General features: G+C 40.6%; 1 protein-coding gene across 1 annotated transcript in view; it reads right to left on the reverse strand.

Annotated features, from left to right (window-relative positions):
- The window catches only part of met (MET proto-oncogene, receptor tyrosine kinase), a 72,544-nt gene extending 50,494 nt beyond the window's left edge, over positions 1–22,050 (reverse strand). Inside the window, exons 1-2 of the mRNA XM_080876061.1 lie at positions 21,797–22,050; positions 19,133–20,330 (exon numbers count right to left, since the gene is read on the reverse strand). Of these exons, the coding sequence (XP_080732187.1) occupies positions 19,133–20,329 (1,197 nt within the window). The 5' untranslated portion in view covers position 20,330; positions 21,797–22,050. The remainder of the gene's footprint in view (positions 1–19,132; positions 20,331–21,796) is intronic.
- Positions 22,051–26,127: the final 4,077 nt, after the last annotated feature.

The following is a 26,127-nucleotide window of genomic DNA, read 5'->3' on the forward strand; positions in this document are numbered from 1 at the left end:
CCAACAGAAGACAGGGAGAATAATATGTGACGATTGTAGTGAAATGTGACCACGTCTTCTAAAAATGTGAGGCATATGTGTATTTGTCAATAACCAAATACTTAAACCACACAAGTATGGCATATTTGAGTTTTATTAATCTGAACAACCACTGCATATTTGTAGAGCTTGTGGTTATGTAGTACTCAGAATTCTTGAGCTTCCCCCATGTGCTTTGAATCAGTGTTAAACAAAAAAAAAAAAAAAAACATTGTTATTGTTTAATTATATATGGATAACCAAATAAAACAAACAGCAATACATTTTTCAATCAACTTCAAAATCAATTACACTGAGTTAGGAAGATGTCAATAAGCACTTATTCTAAACTTACCATCTTGCAGTTGTGCCATACATGCTATAAAAGTTTAATTTTAGTTTAACAGCTGTTGCTAATTGTTATATTTTTGCAGAATTTCAATGGATAGTAAGATCAATTTGAATCTCAACTCAATGCTTTTCTAATTATTAACTTGTCTAAACACATTGAAGAAGAATAACTTTGCCTCAGCAAACTTCCCAAACCATTTTAGTCACTTTTGTCACTTGAAACAATTACTAAAGTTGTTAATGATACTCTAATTCCTTCTCTGTGTATGGAGTATCTCTGCCCCCTGTTCTTCTTATATTTCTTTATATATTACTATACTAGTAATACTTTAATACTTTACTGTGTCTTTCAGCACAGTCTCAAGAGCATGGAGGAGATTCCAGGAGACAGATAGTTACTGTAGTGGAGCTGGACAGGGCTATAGAAGGTCCTTAACCCATCAGTAGGATTGATGTTTTGTGCAAGGAGGAATAGGATGAGCAGAGCCCAACAAAATGACCTCCCGCTGGCCACTGGTGTGACTGAAGATACTTCATGAGGGTGGTCTGAGGGCCCGACGTCCTCTAGTGGGCTCTGTGCTCACTGTGGAGCCCGAGTGGCTTTTGCAACAGAATGCCAGAATTGGCAGGTCAACTACTCTTGCCCTGTGCTTCGCTAATGAAAGCAGGCTAGCCCTGAGCACATGTGATAGATGTTAAAGCGTCTTTACGGCGCCCTTAAAATCGTTCACCATGACTGGTGATGGGTAAGTGATAGTCTGGGTCGTCTTCAGCCGAGGACCCAGGCTATCACTGGGCCTTTTTCATGTAGAGGCACACAGACCTCTACAGGCTGGAAAACAGCAATTAGGTATTGGGATGAAATCCTTGGACCCATTGTAAGACCCTACATTGGAGCAGTGCATCCTGGGTGCCTCCAGGTGTACAACAGTGATTGATGTGCGCAAGTATGCAGGCAGTTCCTGGAGGATGAAGGAAGTGACACCACTGATTGGCCCCCCGAGCTCCCCTGACCTAAATTCAACAGAACACCTCTGGGACATTAAGTTTTGATCCATCCAACACCACCAGGTTGCACTTCAGACCATCCTGGAGCGCAGTGATGCCATGGTCCAGATGTGAGAGGTAATCCTAAGGACAACATCTGGTGTCTCATTAGGAGCATCCCCTGATGTTGTCAGGCATGCATACAAGCACTTGGGGGTCCATAAAAACTACTGAGTACCATTTGAGTAGCTGGAATAAAATCACTTTGATTTTCAGTGTATCTATGAATTCAGCCCTCTGTAGGTTGATCATTTTCATTTAAAACAATGTCAAATAATTTTTGTTCCTAACACATTCCAAAATCCATATGATACAGACATCAAGCATGGGTTTTCCCCTATTAAGAACCTATTAAGTGTTGCTTTCATTTTTTTGAGCAGTATATCGGCCAACTATTCGATTTCTACAGATACAAGGATGACACTCAGTTGTATGCAGCTGTAAAAGCAGATCACCATTGTCAGGATATTAAACACGTGGCTCGCATTCCTGCTGTAAAAAGTACATTTGCAATAATTACTTGGCAACAGAAAAATTGCCAACTGGACCAATTTGACCAGCTCTGATTAACTGGGTGAGTGAAGATTCACACGTGAGTCATGTCTGGTGTCACTTCAAAATTGAACTAAGTCAGCAGGCTGTGCACTGCTGGAGAACTCATTTAACCAAAAAAATTTAAGTTGCCCGAGAGTTAGCTGACAACTCCACACAGAGGAAAACGACAGTGTGGTAAGTGACAATGAGGTAATGTATTGTTTTTACACTATTCTAACTCACTATATATAGTACAAAATTACATTTCATGAACGCATTTCAGAGGCCATGCCACGCTCAGTTCATGACAATTTTTGATCCTTTGATGCGAAAGTCACTCTTATAATGAAGAAAGGGGAAAGATGGCTTGATTGTTGTCTTTATTTATCTAATATGCCAAACAAATCACCTCCTGTCCTGACTAAACTAAAAATTCTCACACAACACAGGCAGGAGGATATCATTTTCTCTGCTCAGCCAAGATAATGAAAACAAATCTTATTGTTTCATGGAAATGCTGAAAGTGTTTGTAAGCTACTCTTCCTCTACTATTCTCCATTAGCTGTCCCTGAGCTAAATGTTGCTCCTCATCCCCCTTTAATTCTTCTGTCCACTAACTGCCTTCCTCTCTTTTTTCTGTTTCCTTTAGTTCCCTCCACACACACAGATTCAGTTCATTCTAAATAATCTGCTGGTGTGTGTGTGTGTGTGTGTGTGTGTATGGTTGTGTGTGTTTTCTCCAACAAAGGAACAATGCAGCTTCCAGTCTCTCAGCCCTAGTAAATCACCTTAACTGTCTGAAACCTGGCCGGATGAATAATTATCCTGTCTCCTCTCCCTCCAGTCAAAGACTAAAATATAATCTCAGAAAACACGGCGAGGGATGATTTTTCACCTCTGTGAGACAGAGCAACTTCTTCTCCAGCATGAATCAACATATTTCTCTCCTCTTCTTCTTGGGGATTTGCACAATTCAAAATAAGGAACAGGATGATGGACTGCTGAGTTTGAAGACTGGGAGCCAAAAGATACTTTTTCTTCTCACTGAGAATGTCTTTGATTCCACCTCTCCCGAAAGGCAATGGCACATTCTTCAGATGAGCTTTCCAGAGTTGACCTTCAAATATACGTTTTGGTCAGACTGACACAGTAGCTTCAATTACAGTAAAAAAAGGGAGATTAAAAGGGAAGCAGAGGGATCGACTTCTTAATACATTCTTGAATTCACACATACAGAAGGAGGAGGTTTTGCAATTGCTGTACGAGACCAATTTCTATAGTATTTCAGTAACAGATGGGTCGTTTTTCCCCATGCGTGACTGATATTAGGTATTGTTCCATACAGCTCTTGTCCTAGGTGTTTCATAAAAGCTTTGGATATTGGAGATACTTAACACCATATAAACTTAGGCTTTTCATGCTTGGTTTGCATTTTGTGCATGAAACATCATGTCAAACACTAACTACCGTAATTGTCGGGCTATAAGCCGCTACTTTTTGCACAAGCTTTGAACCCTGCGGCTTTTAGTCAGGTGCGGCTTTTCTATGGATTTTCCATGATTTTTGTGATATCGTAAGACGATTTGTTTTGTTTGTTCCGCTGTTGTACGGCACTACGTTGCCTGGCGGAAGGATCGGGGTTCAAGAGTGGTATGTTAGTCACATGTCCGTCCGCCAGGCAACGTAGTGCCGTACGAAGTAGCGCGAAAAACAAACTTCAAAGTAGCGCTACGCATTCAGCGGGAGGCGTGGATGACGAGCGGCGATAAACTTGCGAAAAGCAAGTTATGCCCAACTCCACCGGTGGATTCTGACAGCGTGGAAAAGTGCGAAAACATCCACGATCACCAACGGATTTTGAAGGGCTGGACTGCTGCATGATGGAGAGGAGGACACCGCCACGGCCCTTCTGAGGGTGTTCGACTCTGACACTGACAACGAGGATTTCTTTGGTTTTGAAAGTGACAACGAAGGAGAGAAGCGGAGAGTGGATGACGAAGCCATCCTGAGCCTGTTTGTATCCGACATTGGAGGAGAGGACTTTGGTGGTTTTAGAGCGCAGGAAGAAGAGAAAGATGGTGAATGACTGACTTTTCTTCTTGTTACAGCCGTGTCACTGCACCTGAGCCTAAAAGGTAGTCCGAATCTATTTTCCTGGTGTGCTGTAGGTTACTGTTATGTACTACATGTGCAAATATGTACCCATAACTTGTTTTTCAAAATATTAATAAAAGGGGTGTGTCTCCAAACAGCCATCTCTTTCCTGACAATTCCCTTTGTGCACATTCTCTTACATATGATAAGTCAACATTGAAACACCTGCGGCTTTTAGTCAGGTGCGGCTAATGTATGTACAAAACAGGATTTTCCCCTGATTTTAGCTTGTGCGGCTAATATTCAGGTGCGCTTTGTAGTCCGGGAAATACGGTAGACTAATCCTTTACCCTTTGACTTTTATTTGTTAAGTACTACTACAGTTTTATTGGTAGCTTATTATTCACTGCCAAAACTCCTATTCATTCAAATGGTCCACCCCCATGTTCAGAGGCTCTGGTCTCATCAGTGAGGTCTACCCCACAGTTGGAAAGCAATGCTTTAACTAGAATCCCTGCCCACATGTCACTTTGTACTAGGGCTGCCACAAACGATTATTTTGACAGTCGACTAGTCACCGATTATTTCTGCGATTAGTCGACTAATCAGATCATGCATCCATTGGACGTAAAACATACAGCTTACTGCACCAGCATGCATCTATATAACTATCATTAGCTTACAGCTTGAAGTGTTTAAGGTATGTGCTAACTAAAAATAAAGACAAGATGATAGTTTATTAAATTTTAATGACATTTGCAGATTGTTTCGGTGGAGTTTAATAAACTCCTTGCTATCTAAAATATAACAGGACACCGGAGTAGATTCTCGAGCATCTCACACTTCTGATAATCAGTTGTCAGCTGTGTAAAAACTATAACTTTATTTCTCAGCCAAACCGATTTACGCAGGAACAAATAAAATACTAAAAAAGCCAAATAATATCATTTTTAAGTTATCTAAGTGACTTATATTACATGTTTAACCTGAGTAGCGAAAGACAGCGGTGGGTTTGAAAACAATTTTCCTGGAGTCCGGTGTTCTCACGGGCTCTATTGAGCCTTGAACCCCGGCTAGCTAACGAGCTAGTGGGTAACAGACGCCTCCGAAAACGTCGGAGCGCTTTTGAAAATATGTGTTGTCTTGATGAACTGAGCAGATATTTGAGGTTTACACAGCTACATTCTCGCCTGAAAATATGTTAAACTTTATTTTGTGACCCAAAAAGAATAATAAGAGTAATATTAAAACTAACTAGCTGCTGCCATTGTTGGAAACTGCGCTGGTCCGCGCTATGAATTCTGGGACACAGCTTCTTCTTCGGGGTTTAACGGCAGCTGGCATCCTTGTACATGCAGTGCTGCCATCTTCTGTTTCAGTCCGTTATTACACTCTTAAATACTACTACTTATTCCTGCGTCTTTTGGGATCTTACAAACCTTCAAACGACGCGTCGACTATTAAATTAGTCGACTAATCACGATTTTAATAGTCAACGTAATCGTGATTAGTCGACTAATCGTGGAAGCCCTACTTTGTACTTGACAGTTGGTCGCTAGGGGACATTTCAGGCTCCAGTTGCACAGGTAATCCTCTTCCATTTACACCACCGTGTCATATGCTAGTCAGCAGGAATCACTAACCTCAAAGTTTAGATTCATTAAATGTGATTATCCCCCACTAGCCAACAGTTACGCCCCCTGTAACTGCTACAGTATCTCAGTGATTTTCACTGACGTTACCTGGTCTTTGATAGCCACAGTATGATAGTCTCTTCCTTTGTGAATGTCCCTAGCACCCTAGCACACTATACTAGTGTCCCATCTTGGCTGTGAGGAGATTTCACAAGTAAAGTTCCCTTGAGGAGAATAGTTACAAAATAGACATTTTTCACAGATAATGTAACTTTTTTTCAGATGGTGTAACCACTAGAATCAAAACTGAGACACATATCTCAAAACCAAGAGAAATAAACTGAAACCATCAGAAAGTCTGGGTGCCTTTGCAGAAAATATGTATTTGTTAACCTTTGTCTAAATGCACTCATCATTTTATATAGCCCCCAAAGAAAATAGGGCAAGAAGTATAATGTGGGTGCATATAGATGTGAACAACTCCAAACACCCTGTCCTAATACTAGCTGACGGCGCTGTAAGTCAATGAGGAATGACAAAAGTTAATTTTAGGGTGTAAATGAGCACCACATTGCTTTTTGCTTTTTCAGCCTTGATATTAGTCACTCAAGACATTATTTTAGAGCATTAACGTCTTTCTGAGATCACATCGATCTTGAAGCTGACAGCCGAGTGGAACGATTGGTTGTATTTACTGAAGCAGCTGCCATTTCTACATGTGCTCTTAATTACAGGCATAAATACGCATGAAGGAGAGGCTGATTTATTGTCGAGATTTTTTCAGGGAGATTCGAGGAGCGCTAATCATCTACTTACATTATTTTATTAGCATTAGCGTTACCCTTTCCCACTGATTACTTCAGTCAGAGAGGCAGGCTTAAAAACAGCTTCACTGAAAATGTCAAAATATCAAGCACTTTATGCTGAGAAGGCCAACATCGGCTTTGAAGCAGGGATATGCACACAAGATTTAAAGTGACAAGTTATTCAGCCAAATATCTTTTTTTTCCCTGAAATTCCTCCTCCCAGCAGTCTGGAATAATCAAATCCATCCACCGGTGCAGACACTTGGCAGAATCTTCACAGTGAAGACTTCACTGTGAACCGAAATTTCCAAAAACGGCTCCTGTGCCCTTCTTGCTACCATGTAAAGCTCAGAACATTCTTAGCTACAAGTGCCTCTCTCTGCTTCTCATCTTTTTTCAGATTTCAGAGGTGAACTTCCATCTTACAGGCAGCAGGACTTACACACATATGTGGAAAAGAAACAGCAGCTGGAGAGCTGCAGCCCAACAGCAGCCGTTGAGGAGAAGCCTGATAACCGAGTCACAAGCGTTGAGGAGCAGCCTGATAACCTTAGGTTGTAAACAACACCAGCCTGTGCTCCCGCAGCAAGACAGCTTATCAGCTGAGGGTCAACATAAGGTCTGCACACGCAGGCCTCCTCAACTCAGTGTGGTCTTGAATGAGCTAAGATCACTTGCACTATAGTGCTGGCAGACACACTGTGCTTCTACACACAGAGATTTCAGATCAGCCTCAGCTGAAGAGGACCAAACAAACGCAACTAAATCTGAAATGGCTTTTATTGCTCAGCTGCATGGCCTTTCATATTTGCGTCTTTTCTCCAAGTGACAGAAAAGCAAATATAGAACTCCAGCTGCTTTCGTGATAAAAAGACAAAATATAATCAAGAAATCCCATGAAAACACACACAAAACCTTGTCAAAAAAAACCTGAAAACAGGCGCTTTACTTTATGGATGCAGATCTTTGTGAAGTCACCATAAAATATTTCATAGCTTGTCGTGACAGCTTGCAGGTGGCAGCCATTTGTGCAGTTGAGACACAAGACTGCATGACAAAGCAAACAAAAGAAATATTAGCATTGCGTCTGTCCTCAGAGAGCAGCCCTTGAACACAACAATGCAGCATTGTGCTACTTTTCTCACTTGTAAAAGTCCTGGAAGTTGGCATCAAACTTTGCAGAGTTGCTCAACCCTCCTTTTCACCGCCTTGCACAAATAAAGATCTTCAGGGATCAGGTTTGGAAAGCCAGAAATTGTTAATGGAGGATCCAAGTAAGACTGTGCCATGATGACGGCTTGGTTCCATGTTTAACTTTGAAAATTAAGATGTAGGTGTATGATGCAGCCTAGCAAACACAATGCTTGTCTGACTCGCATGCAAACTGGTAATCAGATTGTTCCCTAAGCAATAAAACCATTTATTGAGTCAAATTTGCAGGCATAATGAAGAATAATTCTATATTCACAAACTAAATATAGCAAATTGTTGTTTTGGGAAATAACTTTTTTTTTTTTTTTAAAGAGTCCTTAAACTAAAATGATCAAAACAATCTTGGAAGGCTCCAGCTGTGTACAGAGCGTGGCTTTTAACTGTAAAACACAGTATTCATTTCCAAGAAAAGCTACTCAGCCCTCAGGTGTGAGCTTACCCACTTCCCGCTAAATGATTCAAACCATGATCCCTGATGAGGAAGGTGAGATCAAAGCCTGCAAAGACAATATCTGCGGTGTCCCAGGGATTGGCAAGATACCTTTTCTGTTTGTGGTGCATTGTTCAGGGGCACAGCAGGGGGATAAAAGCCATACAAGTGTGCAGACAGTGAGATGGAGGGGAGGGTTTGTTCTCCGACCTCCTCCATTACTTGAGTACACATTCTGGCATAATCCCTTGCTTGCATTGTGTGCGGATTACTGGTTGAATGGAATGGAGAAGGATCAGTCCTAATGTGTGGTGAGACCTTCCTGTTGAATGACATGGTGTCACTTCTGTTAATGTTTTATTTGTAATTGGGAAATGTTTAAAATACAGTTCCCCTCTGTTTCATTTGGGCTGAGTGAAAAATCACAAAACCAATATCTGCAAAGCTTGAGAGCCACAATTTATATCCAGTGACAATATGCATCTTTTTTCTTTTCTTTTTTTTGCAGGACTGAAGTCCACACAGGGCAAAGGAGATGACTCCACGGGTCGTGATTTCACTTTGGTTTGACTCTTTTGAGCTATCATGCATTTAGAGGTAGAAAAGCCTCAGTTTTTACAATGGGCCTTTATGGTATCAAGGAGCTCATCAACCAGACTCGAATCAGAAAGAAAGAAAATCTACACACACTGCCTTTTTCCAATATCTTCAGAAATAAGGAGATGAGGTAAAATTGTATTTTTGTCCTTCCAGTTTAATGTGGCTGCAGGCCTGCCACGATCATTTGCTGCTCCAGTGAACTTTGCGATTATGAGCTTTTCAAAGGGGGAGACAGACCTTATGACAAAGCCCGAAGGACCCAGAGTCAAGGAAGTAAGAGTGATCTGGGGTCGAGGTGAGGCCACTGCTCAGGACAGGCTTTTGGTCCTTTATTTCGAGCACGAGGGAAGCGGGGGGGTGCTCCTGACAGACACATACCTTATTTCATTTCAGAGCAGGATATCACTATGTGGTGACATAGACGAGTAGTAGGCATGCAGCTGATTAGGAAATAGCTTGGAGGCCTTGATTCACAAGCTCCACGGAGCAAAACGCCTCCATATTTGACATTAAACAAGTGTATCATAAATGGCTTCTGGCACTGCTGGCAAGTGTCTCCATGCTGGTAAAGGAAGCATTTAAAAAAAATCAGATTGGAGATGAAAGACTCAGTGGCATGGCATATGAGGAAAGTATCTAATTTGCATCACCGTGTCAAAACAGAAATATGACATGAGTGTGACAGTGATCACCAATGATTGGTTGGAAAAACAAAGAATTTGTTCAGAATTATATCAGTGAACCGCAGAAAAAGATGTTTTCAAAAATAACCATTAAAAAAAAAAAAATACTGGTTTCGCAGTTGGGTTTATTTAAACATCAACATCTGAAAATGGTCATCAAATTGTTTTAAAAAGCGCACAAAAGAAAGAAAAACACTCCACAGATTCTTTCTCGTCACTGAAAACAGTGTCACATGCAAACTGGTCATTGCAAATTCATGCCGTGCCTCCAAACAAAATTAGAAATGTTTAAAGTCTTAAATTAAAGTGCAGACTGTAAAATTTCCAAAGATACCATATATGTCTTCCTGAAAGTTAAAATGATGCATAAGGCATGTAGAATATTTCCATTTGATAGCATGTTTACAGAAAACGTATAAATGTGTGCTTAAAAAGAAAAAACTTGTAAACGTCTCCAAGTGTAATCATCCTTGAGATTAAAGGAAGAGTTAAAGTTCACACTGCTGTTCAAGAAGAAATAACATGAATTTAACAACTCTAAAATAAAATAGAGAAAATAAAATAAGTTAAGGGGTTAAATTGCTTGTTTCATCCCCGTTGTAGTTAGCAATAAAAATCCTAACAGCTGTGGCCTAATTTTACCACTGTTTGGCTGATGGTAATTTCCTACCTTGCTTATTGAAAGACAGCTTGCAGGCATCAACCGTTTGCATATTTACTACACCCGTCTTTATCTAGGGAACAAAGATAAGGTATCCATACAAAAGACTATGCAAAAACAATTTACGCACTCTTCCATCAAAACAAGAAACTGAACTCCTGGTTTAATAATTAACAATTTGGATTCAAACTAAACATTAACACTGACTGAATGTGGAATCATGTGGAAAATTGCCTGGAAATGCCTGCAGACGTGAACAGGCTCACAATGACCCACCACCGCTGCAAGCGTTGGAAAAAGAAAAAAAAAGGCAAACTTTTGCACAACAGTTTTATCTTTAACAAGCAAAAAAAACTGAAAGAAAATAAAAAAAGATTCTGTAAGGTGACCGTTAGTCACGTATTGGTCAAAAATTAATGATTCACAGTAGCAGCACAACTTGTCGTGATTGGCACAACTCCAAGGTGAGGTTAATTTGAGGGTAAAACTTTGGAAACCAAGACATCGGATACATGTTTTTTTTCCTGAGTGGGTGCTGACCAAGCCTCTCCTTTTGAAGAGGGGACCTGTCCCAACATGGCTGTCAGGTGATGCAATGCCCTTCTGAGAATGGAGGAATACAGAGCTGCCAGCTCTTACCGCCTCACAGCAAGTCAGAATGTTTTGCTCTAGGGCATGAAGAATTTCCCAAGATGTCATGGTACACAAAAAGTACTTTACATGGGTTGAACATTATTATGGATTCACCCTTATAGCCAAATGAACATCTTGACTATCAGCAAATTGCTTGATTATTTTCTCTATTTTTCTTTTTGCCCATAGATCAGAGTTTCACACAGACTTTGAAATCAATAAAATATATGATTTTCTCATTTTTGAGCAGCTGGAATCACTCAAAGGATAGTTGATGATTTAGTTTCTGTCCCTACAATTATCACTGAATCATATATGTGGATATCCTATTTTCTGTTCATTTTTACGCTGCTGTGTTCAGTTGATCCGTTAGCAAACCTAACCTATTTCGCCAGCTCTGCTTTTTATTTACCTGGTGTCCAGACACGCACAAAAGCTCTGCGTTAACATATGTAAAGAGATAGATGCAACTTACTGGAACACAGCTCTGATCTTATCGTTCTCACAATCACTCATGCAATGTCTTCTTTATCAAAACACTGGCCTACGAGCAGTAAAAAGAGAGCGACAGGACAGGACAAGAACTTGCTATTTTCATTCTTTTGTCGATTCTTGTACACAGACGGAGACGCACCCACTTGCTGTGAGCAGCGGCGGGTTCTGCACCCAACTGAGCAATGGCACGAACAGGCCCGGACATGTGAACACAATCTGTGGCATGAGTGGTAACGCAGAATGTGTAAAGGATGGAGGTGCATGTGCCACAAACCAAAAGTAACATAAACATACAGACTCATCAGATACCACAAAAATGTAAGATCATTTCCTTTTATCATATCATCCATCAATTCTTTTTATTCAGAATCACTGGGTGTGAGTATCCAAGCCTGTTGTTCTGTCAAAGGGGAACAATTCACACCTAAGTCCACACTTATGCCAATTTAGAATTGCCAGTTAGCCTACTGTGCATGTCTTTGGATTGTGGGAGGAAAATGGAGCGCTGTGAGAAAACCCATGCACATTTGTCTGTACTCTGTAATTCTGTTACCGCCACTTCTCTCTACTCTGTATATGCGGGCACCTGTTACATGTCTGTCTATCCTGGAAGTGAAATGGAAAATTCTTTAAGAGCTAAATCCACCATAGCTTGTGAAGAAAACAGTCACTGATAATGCATTTTCTGGCTGCCATTAGTGGTAAATGTTTAGGTATTGTTCAAGTGTCATGGTGTATTAGGTCAACCCTATGGCCAAATGTTTAGGGCACATACCACTGGAGTAAAATCTCATCACAGCCAGATGGAGTCGATCCAGCCAACAGGCCTTTACTGCATGTCACTCCCCTACGTGCTCTCCCCACATTTCCTGTTCATCACCACTGTCCTCTGTGAATAAAAGTAAAAATTCCTCCCAACACACATGCAAAAAAAAAAACAAAACAACAACAACTAAGTGACTTCATTAAATGATGACTATAATGTCCTTTGCTTTAATAAAGCCTGCTGTTTCCACATCTGTTTCATGCATATGTTTAAATGAACAAAAACCAGCTTAGTGATGTCATAAGCAGGTTTGGGCATGTGGGGCTGAAAATCATGACATTCACTGCAGAACCCAGTGAATCAGCAGCACCACTGAGAGATTTGCAGCAATAAGTCCATCTATTGTCTGACAGCTGTGGATCTAATCACCTGAAACTCTCATTAGGTCAGTGGAAAAGTACAAAAAAAAAAAAAAAAAATCTATGAAACATCTGGGACACGTAAAGTGAAGATTGATTTCTCAGTAATTGCTGTCACATTAGATACATTACATTTCTTATGTGTCTTGGTATTTTCTTGACATAATGCATTTTACAGTTTCATACACATTTGTTCCCCCCCCCCCCCATACTTAAACCTCTCTGTGTTTTTACAAGCTGTGAATAAATAAAGGTTACCCACTTACTTTGTTGGGGACACAATTCAGCTACATCCAGTTTGTTTTGTAGTTTTCAGGCACATTTTTTCAAAAAAGACAAGTCTAATGAAATTACCTGTGTAGGTCATGTGAGTTATTAGTGTTTTTTTATAGTTACACTTTTATAGTTATACTATGTTAACCTTTATTTGTAAAATAAAGTAACAACCTCATAAGTGTAGGTGCAAAAAGTAGAAGAAATAGAGTTTTTAATGATTAAAAACTGAGGCAATAAGGAACAAAACACTTTCCAGCAGTGTTTGTGTTCCATATTTTAATGAGGTAGCTGTTACAGTACGTACTCAGTGTTGTATACAAAAATTTTATCTGCAAATATAATGAAATTATATCTCATCTAGCAACTAAATACCTGTGAATTCCTGAAACCACATAAAATGACGTTTACTATTTTATAATCAGACACATAACAAAATATCACTGGGTGAGTATCTGTAGCAGCTTGTTTGCCAGTTTTTTTTTTTTCTTCAAGCCACCACTTAAAACCTGTTCATTTAAACAAGAAGCTTAATTAAAATGATCGTCGGTCAAAACTGTCTCCCTCCTGGAATTATATTACTCGCACTATAATCAATCAGGCCCAAAATTCAATTTAAAAGCAATCAGCCTTTGGTGGGTTTTCTCAGATCAATGGTAATCCGATGATAATTTTGACCCCGAATGTGGCTGTTCTTTATTTCTAGTCTCAAGTGTTTCTGCTCCCTCAGTAGACTTAAGGAAAGGCTCAAAAATCCCTGCCACGGGCCTGCACACTACATTACCCCAGAAAATGGCTTCGCGTGTCTTTTTCAAAAGCAATACTGTCAGGACACAGCACATTCTGGGGGCCGGATCAATAGTTTAAAGAGTGCTTTTGATATTCGTGAATTTCTCTCAGAGGTGGAGGACAAGTGAAATATAAAATCTGACTAATCAAATTCAATCGCTGAGCTGAGATTACATTTTAGCATATGTGTTTAGAAGATAATTAGTTAAAAGAATGAGACTGGATGATTAAGCACTCAAAAACCTGTTTGGATTTAGCATGCACACAAATTCTAATCGTATTTATTTCAATTTTGAAGAAATTCATGGATTCATTAGCAGTTACCTGTTGATAATTAGGAGTTTTTAATTGCTCTATACAACCTCAATAGATCTAATTTATTATAAACTAATATTAAAGTAAATAGAAGTTGCTCCTGGTTGCTCAGTTGTTTCATGATTAACATTATCTATTATTTTTTCAGTTTTATGGCTTTCATGCAACTGAGAGGAGCGTGCAGACAGAAATAAGCCTGCAGAAATAATTAAAAAGCAGATTTTTTCTGTCACAAAGACAGCTGAAAAGAGGGCCACTCATCATTACAACATTTATCATATCTTGCTGCCTGAAATGGAGTTAAGAGGCACGTCTGAGCTGACAACCAGCACTTAAAAACTTCAAACATGCTCTTACACTGAGCTTTCAACCTCATCCAGATCCCTATTGGGAGTCTTCCATCAGAAACACACAGTTTGGTGGAGCAACTGACAAAAATAACCTCTTGTGTGCCTAAGTATGAATCCTCCAAATGTCTGCAGCTCATGAATTTATGGCTGTGCTTAACTCTCACAAACCTCCTGATAACAGAGTCTACCTGCCATATGCCACTGAATATAGGTCATAAATCTATTAAGGGGAGCCATGACTCTACGCCATACTTAAAGCACGAGCATCAGGTGGACAGTTGTTCGATAGCCTTTTGTTGTTACAGCTTGTTTCTTAACCTGGCAGCCGAGGACACGAGGACTGTCAGCAATAAAAGAGAAATTCAAAAGTAAAAGCTCTTCTGGCAGCAGCAATTCGGCACTTGAACTGCTGCATTTGTGCAACTCTAGTTTCAAACTTTGAGATACTTTGAAACCCCAGATTTTTTTTTGCAGACGAATGAAACAAAGTCAACAGTGGCTGCATGTCTGTGTCAGGATACCAAAACAGTTGCAAAAGAAAGAACGAGGCGCAGTTTTTAAAATCAACTTTTAAATCAAAATGTGTGCACTGCAGTGAATGACAAAGAGACAACAGAAGGAGTCCTCTGATAATTACACAGCACGGAGATGCTCCTGTACCTCCAGCAAAAACTGATGTCACCCTGTAATCAACTGAGTCAAGAGGAAAGAATGTCTAATAATGGAATAGTGCACTCTCACTCAGTGATCAAAACAGCAGTTTTTATGGAGCCTGTCAAGGAGAGGAAACAGACAATTGCTGTTTGTGGTTTCAGGAGAGAAAAGGGTATGCTCGGTGTTTGCCATCTGATAAATGAGTCTCCTTTTCAAGAAGTTTGGAGCCGAAGTAGATTGAGGTGGGAGCTGTTTGATTTGCAACAGGAAGATTTTTGTTTTGATCCCGCGCACAGTAGCTCAACAAACTTTGTGAGCTTACAGCAGATAAATGGTTCAGGATCCAAATGTATTCACTGTTAAGCAGCGGGGGAAAAAAAAAAAAAATCACATCTGTTCAGCAGTGATGCACAGAGCAACAAGGTCTGGTCTGTGGTTTGTTTTGAGTTCTCCATTTTTAAACTCCCCCCTCCCGCCCCGCTCTCTCCCAATGGGAGTCCTGTTTTTACAATGACACAAACTTTAAAAGCGCATCTTCTAATTTTTAAACACCAATGCACTTTTGCAAATTTGCGCTCATCATGATGAAACTGTTTTGCCGTGGATGCATTTTGCACTTTCCCACAGGTGCCGGTAACAGGTGGGGGTCAGGGCAAGCAGGGCAGAGACACTGCCAGTGTGGCTGGCCGCCACAGCGGGTTTAGAGGATCATCTTCCACCCAGCTGCTGATGCCCTGTTATCCCCCAGCCATTCATCACAGCTCACTGAGAGTCAGATATGCACTGCCCTCAAATCCCCCCCGCCCCCCCACCATCCCTTGCTCCCAGCATTCCTCACTTTCCCCTGTGGATCTCTGCTGCTGATAGCTGTCAGGACTGCACTGATGTACACAAACACCCACCCACCACGTATGTGCATGTATTCGTAAAGCTGCTTTCAATCTCCTTTCAACCACGTGTCACTCTTCATATCTGTCTGTAAGGTCCCATCAAAAAAAAAAAAAAGAAAAGAAAAAAAAATCACCACATTCAGAACTAAAAGATCAGACCGCAGATTGGCAAGATACAGCTTTGCAGATTTTGATCACTTGTAGCACATTGGAGGAATGTTTTATGAATTACATTTCTGCTCATTTCGCATCTGCTGATGCAGTGGAACAGTGAACATTTAATGAACATTTAGTCGAGGTAATGTGTCCAGAAAAGAACGAATCCATCAGAAAAAAAGACCTGCAGAAGAAAACTGATACACAGCAAGAAAAGTTTGTATACGTGTCAGCAGGATGAGGTTGAATTTGCATGCATTAGGACATGTACTCACACCTTTTAGAGCAATAAATATATAATACTACACACACTTTGTGCAATTACTAATGATCTGATCATCTGCCTCATTGGTGAGCTCCTCATCCCATGGATAGACACCAAACTCTGCAGTCTTAGAATTCAACTAGTGATGGTATTCTTGTCCTTCTCTGCAGCCTTGCTGCACGATGTGTACCAGCACATGACACAGTTCTCCATCAGTTGTATGTTTTGGTTCAAATGGCAGTCCAATGGATCTTTAGACCAAAAGAACAACTGTTGGCACCTGCAGTTTACAAACCTAGAGCTGGAGATACTCTGACCACAGAACAAAAGACTCTCTAAATGACTAGGGATGCACTGATCCGGATCAGTTATCCTTCTTTGATGAGCTGAATCGGATATTGGTGATAACAAGCTACGGCCGATACATTCAGTTGTCTCCTGTTTCCTTCTCACGGAGCAGGAGATGGAAGGCTAGCAACTTAGCACTGACTGAATCTTTTTAAATGAGAGCAAGGTGATTGTTCAAAACTAAATTGCAATTCTTAAAGTCTGTGTGAGGGAAATGGAATGGAATAAGTATGTAGACTATTCAAAACACAGTTCTGCAAACATGCCATTTCTAAAGGTTCATTAAATAGGATTGTTAAGCCATAAGCATGCAAGCAATGGCAAAAGCTGAATGTAAACAAATCTTTGCTCATGAGGATTACACTATATTGCAGACTTGTTGTTTACTGGAACGGGTTATGCATTTCAAGCTAATTTAAACTGTCTGTTTATTGATTTTTATTTTGTACAAGAAGGACACTTAGAAAGATAGAGAAAATGTCTAAAACACAGCAGCCTAGTATGCAAAAGTCACTCACTGGAGTACACAGTCTATAACAAAAAGGATCAATTGTGCAAACCTCATCAATCAGAAATGCTTTTTAACCCCAGATATGGTGCATGGTTGTGGTTTGCAGTCAAGCGGCAATAAACGTTGCTACTATGAAGGCTAATCCAACGATTTTAAAGCCAATTCGTGACACAAAAACAGCCTCTGTAGTAACACACACGCCCAGTGTTTTGACAGCAGTTTTCCTCTGGAGTGTGTTGGCTGTTTCCACTTGACTCTCTCATTACTCCTGTGTGTGCTTGCCCTTTGACAACCTATTCACTGCATAATATATCGAGGTAATCCAGTGCCTGACTGGTGATATACAGTACTGACTGATGCCGAGGTTAAGTAAAGATGAAGTCACGGAGGGGCAAGCTCTAGTACACATATTGACAGGCCCTTTGTCAGGGTGGTCAGCAGTTAACTTCATGTCGTTATTGATCAGGTGATTCAGCCGATTGATTGGGCCATTGCTGATAGATCAGAGGACAGAGGCGAAGCAGAAAAGATGACCAGCTTCAACAATTTTGCAACAGCAATGGAGGAGGGGGGACTTCTCTAGCATATTAGCTACAGCTGACTTTCAGATTTAATTCAGAGATCCTTCCACATCAGATTAAAGTAAAGAAATTTTAAGAAACCAAAAAAATCCATTAGCCACAACATTAAAACACTAAGCAGTTAGTTAAGTAACTACTGCTACTCATCTCGTTACAATGCAGTCTTATGCTGGAACCTGGGCTCCCATTATGGGGATGTTATTCTGACTTGCACCCACCTGAAAATTGCTGCTGAGCAAACCATCTCCTAACTTGACAACTGCACTCTCTGACAGTAGCAGCCTCTCTGAGCAGGAAATTTGCTTAACCACCAAAACCTTCTCAGTATTGACTTGAAGAACAGAGCAAAGGGCCCACAACATCAGGCAGATGTTTTTAAATGTTGATCCAATCAACATACAATGAAAATGTAATTTTATTTAATACTTCGGTCCTTTTCAGTGACTGAAACTATAAACTCTCTCACGGAAAGATCCACACTGATCTTTTGCTGTTCAACATTTTCTGTTTCTTTCTTATTTTTGCTTATTTTAGAAAATGATATTTCATTAGCATATGAAAAGCATATCATGAGTTGGACAGATTGGGCAAGAACATTTGGTGATTTTGGCATAAAAACAATCTACATGGCTGTTCTTTCGCTCCAAATGTGGAATGAGTCTTTTGAGATGACAACAAGCTGTACAGTCTTTATCTAATATGTACGTTAACAACTTCAAATTAAAGTTGAAGGTCAGGACTTTTTGGCTCCTTGTCATTCTATAATTTCATGTTCAGTGTGCTGGATTACTGAGCCACAACAATGCGAGAATTGCCCCTGACCAACAGACTGCACTGTACACCCCTAAAAACAGGTGCCAGAGGTCAAAGTTATGTTTCAATGTCTTGCTCAAGGGAACTTAGACGAGCACAAAGTAGATACAATGCCTGTGTGAACCTGAGACCACCCAGTAACTTACAGTCTCTACGTCCAACAAACTAAATGGGATTTAGTCTAACAGGTAAAGTCTATAATTCCAAAAGATTAAAATCAGACATCTTTGTAAAACTTCACTGGAACACTTCTAAAACTTCCTTCAGGAAAACTCACTCTAGTCATAAAAAGTGCCATAAAAATACATGTGAATGCAGCGATAGTCATTGCAGACTTGTACTGGAACATAACTGCAAGAACTATTATATCTTAGGAAGACCAAATATTTGAAACAATACATGGACATTGCTTTGTTTTTTTAAATGGAGAAACGCTATGAAGTTATAAAAAGCAAGACAAACATTATTTCCAAATATTTTTTTCTATTTAAATGGGATTGTTCTTTTTTCCCCTCTAAGTCTACAACAGGGGTGGGGAACTCCAGACCTCAAGGGCTGGTGTCCTGCAGGTTTTAGATTTCACCCTGGGCCAACACACCTGAATCAAATGATTAGTTCATTACAAGGCCACTTGAGAACTTCATGACATGTTGAGGAGGTAATTTAGCCCTTTAAATAAGCTGTGTCGGATCAAGGACGCATCTAAAACCTGCAGGACACTGGCCTTGAGACCTGGCGTTCCCCTACCTCTGGTCTACAATGACTTTTACTGAACTGTAAGCCCCTCCCATTCCCAGATCTTACCCCATTGTAGCAGGAAATGTTGTCTAAACCAGTGAAGTGGTATGGCTCTATGGTGTTGCACGTTCCCATGTAGGTCTTGAACATGGCGTTGATATTTTTCAGGGCAATCACACAAACAGCTGAATTAGGTGTTGGGTCTTTAGAGTTTGGCTTTCCTTTGGCAAAGGCAGCAAACAGCACATCATCGTCCTCTTCCAACTTCATGAGCTTCTGGAATTCCGGGTCAATTCCTGCTTTAGTGACATAGGCTGCCTGCAAGATATTAAACACTTTCACATCTGTCCCAGAGCGCCGCCGTCGCTTGTTGGTGCTGATGCATTGAAGGGGCATTTCCACGTAGCGACGAATCACAGAGTCTGTGGAGCACATGCGGACTATGCGGGAGTGGTAGGCCTGAGAGTTCTTGCTCACCTGCTGCACGGTGAGGAAGTAGGTGAATGGTCCACTCTGGAAGGAGTAAACGTAGCGCAGGTAGTAATTTCCACGTAGAGATGGAATTAGGTCCATGTATGATCTGTTTGAGAAGAAAGTAAAACCATTTTGGCTTGTCTTCATTTTCCGCAGAGAAAGGGTATGGGGATGTTTTGCACTGCTTGAGATGTTTCTTCTGCCCGGAATTTCTGAGTTCCCAACAAAAAATTTGATGACATTGCTCTCCACATTCAGCACTTGGGAGCCCAAAGGGCTGACTACAACATCTGAGTCATCGGGTTGCCCGGTTTCTAGTTTCTTATTGTCGGCAAAGCAGTAGACTTCTTCATCTACACTTTTTCTCACGCCATCATCCACGACGTGACGGCGGCAAACACCGTTATCTGCTGAGCCACAGCTGTACAACCCCTTGTCGTAAACGTTCTCTGCTACTAAGGCAATGTTGTGGTTGTCTACTCTTCCACTGCTGCTTGCTCCGTTCAGCTTCTGGCCACAGGTCTCGTTGGCACGCAGCGGACCTGTGTGGTACTCCGACAGCTTTCTCAAGTTTGGGGCCAGGGCATATATTCGGTTTACAGCACCAACATAGATGACTCCATCCAGTATCACCATGTTCTGGATTGGGAATTCTGCAGTAAACGATGGGAGCTCATAGGTGACCGAGAGGTTGAGTTTGGTATCCTCTGATGATTTATCGCACTGGCCCTGCACGCTGGAGCGAACAGCCCACAGCAACATGATGGCATGAAGCAAACAGAGATTCATCCTGTTCCAGAAATAAGAGACACGGGAAATGAATTATTAAAACATCGCTGCTATAACAACAAGCACTAAAGCATTCATCACATGCCTCTCTGAATAGGTGGCCTTAATTGTGTAGAGTGTGAACTTTTGGGAAAAAGCTCCAGTTTGTGCTGATTTGGAAGATTCAAATCCCTTATTTAGATTCACAAGTAGAACTCTGTCAGGGAGTAAAGTCAGGGTTTACTCACATCACCACAAGCAATTAATATAGTCATACTCAAGTCACTGGAGGCATTTTGGTGACACAAAACTTTGATATCAGTCCTCTTATCATGGACACTTGAACATCTGCCTTCACTGACCACTGGATGAACAAGCAACAAGACTTGGGCGAGCACTTCTGTTCTGCTCTGCTCCCATGTGACCACAGCACAAAGCAAAGCAGTGTAGGCCATTCTACACGCTGAAGCAGGCACTGGCCTAAGTTTAGACAGCAAGTACCCAAGGGAGCAAAGATAAACTCAATTAAAACAAGAGAGGTGGGAGGGAGAAGGTAAGGGGCACCTTCCAGCAAAATGATAAATAACCCCACCAACTAAATGGTAATCCACTGGGAGGTGGGGGGGCAACAGCAACACCAGAGGGAATTGGCAAAATGCGCATTTTCATGCTCCCGGTCTGGATGTGGCTTCATACACACAGACCCAGGCTGTAAACCAAAATAAGCCAATAACGTGCTGCACAGTTAGTTTGGGTTTTATATTCATGCCCACAGCTATGCGTAAGACCATTCAGAACCCCCCAGTGTGCGCTATCTGCCTGATTTATATCATGTCTGAACGGTACGAGCTCATTTGCTATTGTAGAGCAAGTCTGGGTGAGAAAACTCAGCTTTCAGATGCAACATATGTTTCACGGAGAAGATTTTCACACTGACAGCACTAACAGGTGCTTGAAGGCAGAAAACATGAAGCGGTACTCATACATGTCAAAAACGGAATAACACAGCAGGGTGACGATAGTGTGCCAAAGAAAATAAGCATTAAACAATGTAGGATTCTATTATAAAACATTCTCATCCCAGGACAGGGTCAAGAGAAGCAAAGACTTGCTTTTTATCTGTTATGAGTAATTGGGGGCACATTAGTGTGCACCTGCACCAAACACAAAAAGATCACAACCTCTAAGCATGACTGTTTCTTTCTCTTTTTTTTCCCCAAAAGACAAAAGGCGAGGTGGAAAACAGTGAAAATGTTTTCAGTTTGAAAGGAAAGTGAGTCATGGCTAGAGGCTCAGAAAACACAAATGGGAAGTTGGTGAAATGGTGTGAGGGGCCAGAAAAAACATTTCCAAACAGGCTGCGATATACAGAGCAGGAGGAGAGGGTCAGGGTCCACGAATATACAGTATATCCAAAAAAAAAAAAAAGAAAAGAAAAGAAAGAAAGAAAAAAATCCTGGAAACTAGCGGAGTTGGAAACAAACTTACCTGCTTTTCTGTTAGTGAGCAACAGTGCGGTACGTCTTGTTGATTCAAATCATATTCCGCTGGACAATCTCTCAAGACTGAGACTTTCTCAATAAATCCAGAGTGACCCGGGATTCTTCTTCTCGCTTCCCGGTGAAACAAATAAACCCCCTGCAAAGTTTTTTTTCTTCCAATTTAGTTTTAAACCCTTCGGTTTTAGGCAAGCCCGTGGACCTGCTGTTGCTGAAACGCGTGGGACTAAACTCTGGCTGCATCCAGCAGAGAGACCCGCTCACATCTCAGTTCCTCTCGTGGTGCGCAATGCCCCGCCTCCTTTCCTCCACTGGAGCTCCGTGCGGCTCTTCAGGTGCTGCAGAAGCTAATCGGTCTATGACTATAAGGCAATGCAGACACCCATGTAAGAAGGAGCTGTTAAACTAAGCATTAACGACGTGTTCGAGCTGGGAATATCAAGCACTAATAAAATGTTATAATTGTGCATTATTATCTTGTGACTTCGAACAACCTACATTTGTTTAATTCCAGCTCTTTTGCACTAAAGCAATAGTACATTCTTTACTAGCCGATATATATATATATATATATATATATATATATATATATATATATATATATATATATATATATATATATATATATTAAATCTGTTTCCTTTTTACTTCTTAGGACTAAAAAAACGATACCAAACCAATTTAAAACTGCACACTTAGATTTTCTGATGCTGCATTGCTTGCCAGTAAAACAAAGAAAACGTGAACAAAACTCTTTCTAGAAGAAGAGTTCTTCTTTCAACTTCCACCTGACTCTCCTCCAGAAGCCCTCTGAGTCAGAGTGCCGGTCGTCGTGTTAAAACTCAGCCATGAATAATGAGCTAAGTTAAAATAAAGGCTAAACCTACTGTGTGTGTGTGTGTGTGTGTGTGTGTGTGTGTGTGTGTGTGTGTGTGTGTGTGTGTGTGTGTGTGTGTGTGTGTGTGTGTGTGTCAGCAATGAATCACAGTGGGCAGCTCAAAAAATTCCTTTGTCCCACTTCCTGAAAGGAGGGCATTCGGACTGGAGACTGGAAAGCCTGAAAACAGAGAGTGTGTATGCAGAATTAATAGTTTGGAGTCTGCTGTGGATCTGCACAGGTGGTGGCTTTTTGCACTCACTGCACAGTGAGGCTTTAATGAAGCTAATAGATGGGGAAGAATGCATTGCAGTGGTGGAATTTGTGACATTTTCAGTGTTAAACTGGATTTACAGCTCTTTCAATGATGTCAGTTATGAAAAGTAACGTGACAGAGTAATAGTTCCCTTCCTCCTACTACTTTTCTCAGTTTTTAACAGTAAGCCTTCCTCCTTGATTTCCCAGAGGACGACATGGTTATCTCTGACAACACTAGAGAGCAATTAACCTGTTAATGTGCATCATTCATTGACTATTGTCAAAGGAGGAAAAACTCATAAAGCAACAAAATCCTAAATACCATATACATGACACAGTTCTAAAAAGAGCTCAAAGTTAAAACTGAGAACACCGATTATACAAGTAGAGCATAATAAATGGACAGCGCAACTTTTGATGCTTCAAAGCTTTAGGTTGACAGTTTCTGTTTTTATTTTCTGGTGAGCTATTTCATGCACTAACATAATGAAGCTAGAAATCACAGCAAGATTTATGTGCAATTAGGATCAAGTTTCAGTTCAGCTCAGCTGTTTTAGTACCTTCTGTTGTGCATGAGAAGATAGAAAGGTTTTAGTCTCACATGCAAGACTGTATTTCATACACTCCTTGGCTTGCTGTAGCCAATGTTTGATGGAGCAACTGTGTTTTGCCATACCTCGGGGCATTTCTGATGCGCTTGGCAAGGGGTGTGTCCGACACAGGGCGTGTGCATTTGTGTGAGTGTATACCCCTGGGGTGTGTCTGTGTGGCTCCTGTGGTGGTGAACTCTGTTTTGGCTCTTGTTCTTGTCGTGCTGGGTAGCAGTAGAAGACGATGATGGAAAAGCTTGGTCTGGTGGTGAACCATGGTCACACACAGAGTTTGGAAACCTCAGTGTATGACGTGCACTGCAGGAATGATCTGCATCTGCACCCACAGCACCTGCAACACAACAACTAAGTTCTATTTTCTGTTCATGTGGTCCAGGCTGCACTTTGGCTGAGATCAAAACGTGAAAGTGAAGAGAAAAACTGACCCTTTTGCTGGTTTAAAGGAGTGTGGAGAAAAAACTGTTTCTGTCTTCATGTCTTGACAGGTCTCCAGTGCACAAAGCTGTACTTATTGCGAAATGTCAGTGGTACACCTCTGTAAGTGTGGAAGAATTAGAGCCAATTCCACAGCCATGGTTACAAACTCTGATGGAAAACCTTGAAAAAACTATTTTGGTGTTAGACCAGCAAATCTGAGCCTTTTTCAACAAGGGCTGCAATGTTTGCAATGTGCAATGTTTGGACGTCAACATACGATATGGGAGAAAAAATTCTGCAGGGCTAAAGTCGAGTAAAAAAAAGAACATGTTTTTTTGTTTGCCAATTTTGATTGCACTAAACCATTTAAAATCTATTTCATCTATTTCAATCTATTTCAGTCAGTGTATCTGACTTATTATGACGCCATCTGCTGTTACTTGAAGCAAACAGGCGTCTTTTCTTAAAGCATGAAGTGACCGCACTGCCAGAATAATTTACAAGCTACTGAATGGAAACTAAAGGGAATAATCTCATAGGCAAAAGTGAGAGACTACCAGGGAGGTGGATCATTCTTCTTCACCCAAATATAGTTCAGTGGAGGTTATTTATCACCTGCACAGTCAATAAAATCCCTGGTTCAGCGCTGATCAGGACAGTAAACTCTGATTGATGCTGTTGACCCATCAAAGGTCCCGGCTGTTTCATTCTCCAGATGGAATGTTTACCTCTCGGAGTTCTTTACCTCATGGAGAAGAGCTATGATTAAGAGTGTGCCGCTTTGATCACTCAGTTGATCAGCGGGATCATTCATAAAAGAACGCAACAGAACAGTTCATTACAGGTTAAATGAACACAGGGCATAATTCTTAGTTCAGCATGTTGATGCCTGAAAAAAAACACTACAGTGGAATTTGTCTTGCTTCTGTTCTTAAAAATTTCCCATCTTGTCACCCTATTTGTCTATATGTACTTACATTAATGCATTGTATGGCTAATTATGATCAGCTTCAATAGAAAACCCTGCACAGTGCTATAAAGGTTCCTCCAGAATATCAATCTAACGCACATAAATCTTACATATGTCACATACACAGCATATTACAATAATATCATTGCACCATGATCCTAAGCAATATGGCACATGGATTTATTTTCAGTCTGCAGAAAATAAATAAGCAGACTGCTTTAAAAGATGCCAGGAAAACAAGTTATTTTAAAGTGGTTAATTATCACCCTCATACTTTAAAGTGTGTTTTTTTGTTCATCAAATCCAGTTACTATTAGAAAGAGAAGATATTGCACAGTATTGCCTTTAACACTCTGTTTTCTTCTACAAACACTGGTCTTGCTCATTGTTAGTCATATTGTTTCCTGTCTAAAATGAACCTTTAGTCACCTTTTGGTTACAGTGCTTCCTCACCAGCTATCAAACCCCAGCGCTGGAGGTCCAGACTCCAGATTTTCATATACAGAGAGAGACAGATCAGGCCGCTCATCTTCCACTACCCGTGTCTCAGATATAAGGGCTGTTAATGAAAAAGGAAATCAAAAGATTAAAATCTCACACATCATAGGAAATGGTTCTCGCAACAGATGGGCAGGACTGCCAGTCAATAAGCCACGTTCTATGTCTGTATCTGCCAATCTGACTCACCATGGATGGAGTCAGAACACAGCTCATATCCACACACACTAAAGGCCATCAGTGCAGGTAAGAAAATAATGAAGGAAAAGAAAATAAGCGTGTCCAACGTCTTCAAAATTTAAACCACGTAGTTCATAAATTTTTCTACTGTGTACAAAACAAACAAAAAACTTTGTTGATTTAAAATGTTTGCATCCTTAAGACATGCTCAGATTTAAGTGTATCTGGAAACAACCAAGAATGACTTAAAATATACAAATGCAACATTTTATATCCCTTCAGTATGATATCTGCTACGTCTATAAATGATTACAAAAAACCCTCTTTCTCTGTTTAAGTAGTTTGACTCTACTTTTAAATTCTCATTCTCCTTATTCTTTTTTGCAAGTAGTTTCTACAATACAATCGAATTAGATTGCAAAATTCCTCTGCTTGCAAGATTCTCTGTTTTCATCTCCATTTCTGCTGTGTCACCCTCTTCTTAAACAGTTTATAGAATGATTCGAGAG

The sequence above is a fragment of the Rhamphochromis sp. 'chilingali' genome, assembly GCF_963969265.1.
Source record: "Rhamphochromis sp. 'chilingali' genome assembly, chromosome: 2".
Classification (NCBI taxonomy): domain Eukaryota; kingdom Metazoa; phylum Chordata; class Actinopteri; order Cichliformes; family Cichlidae; genus Rhamphochromis; species Rhamphochromis sp. 'chilingali'.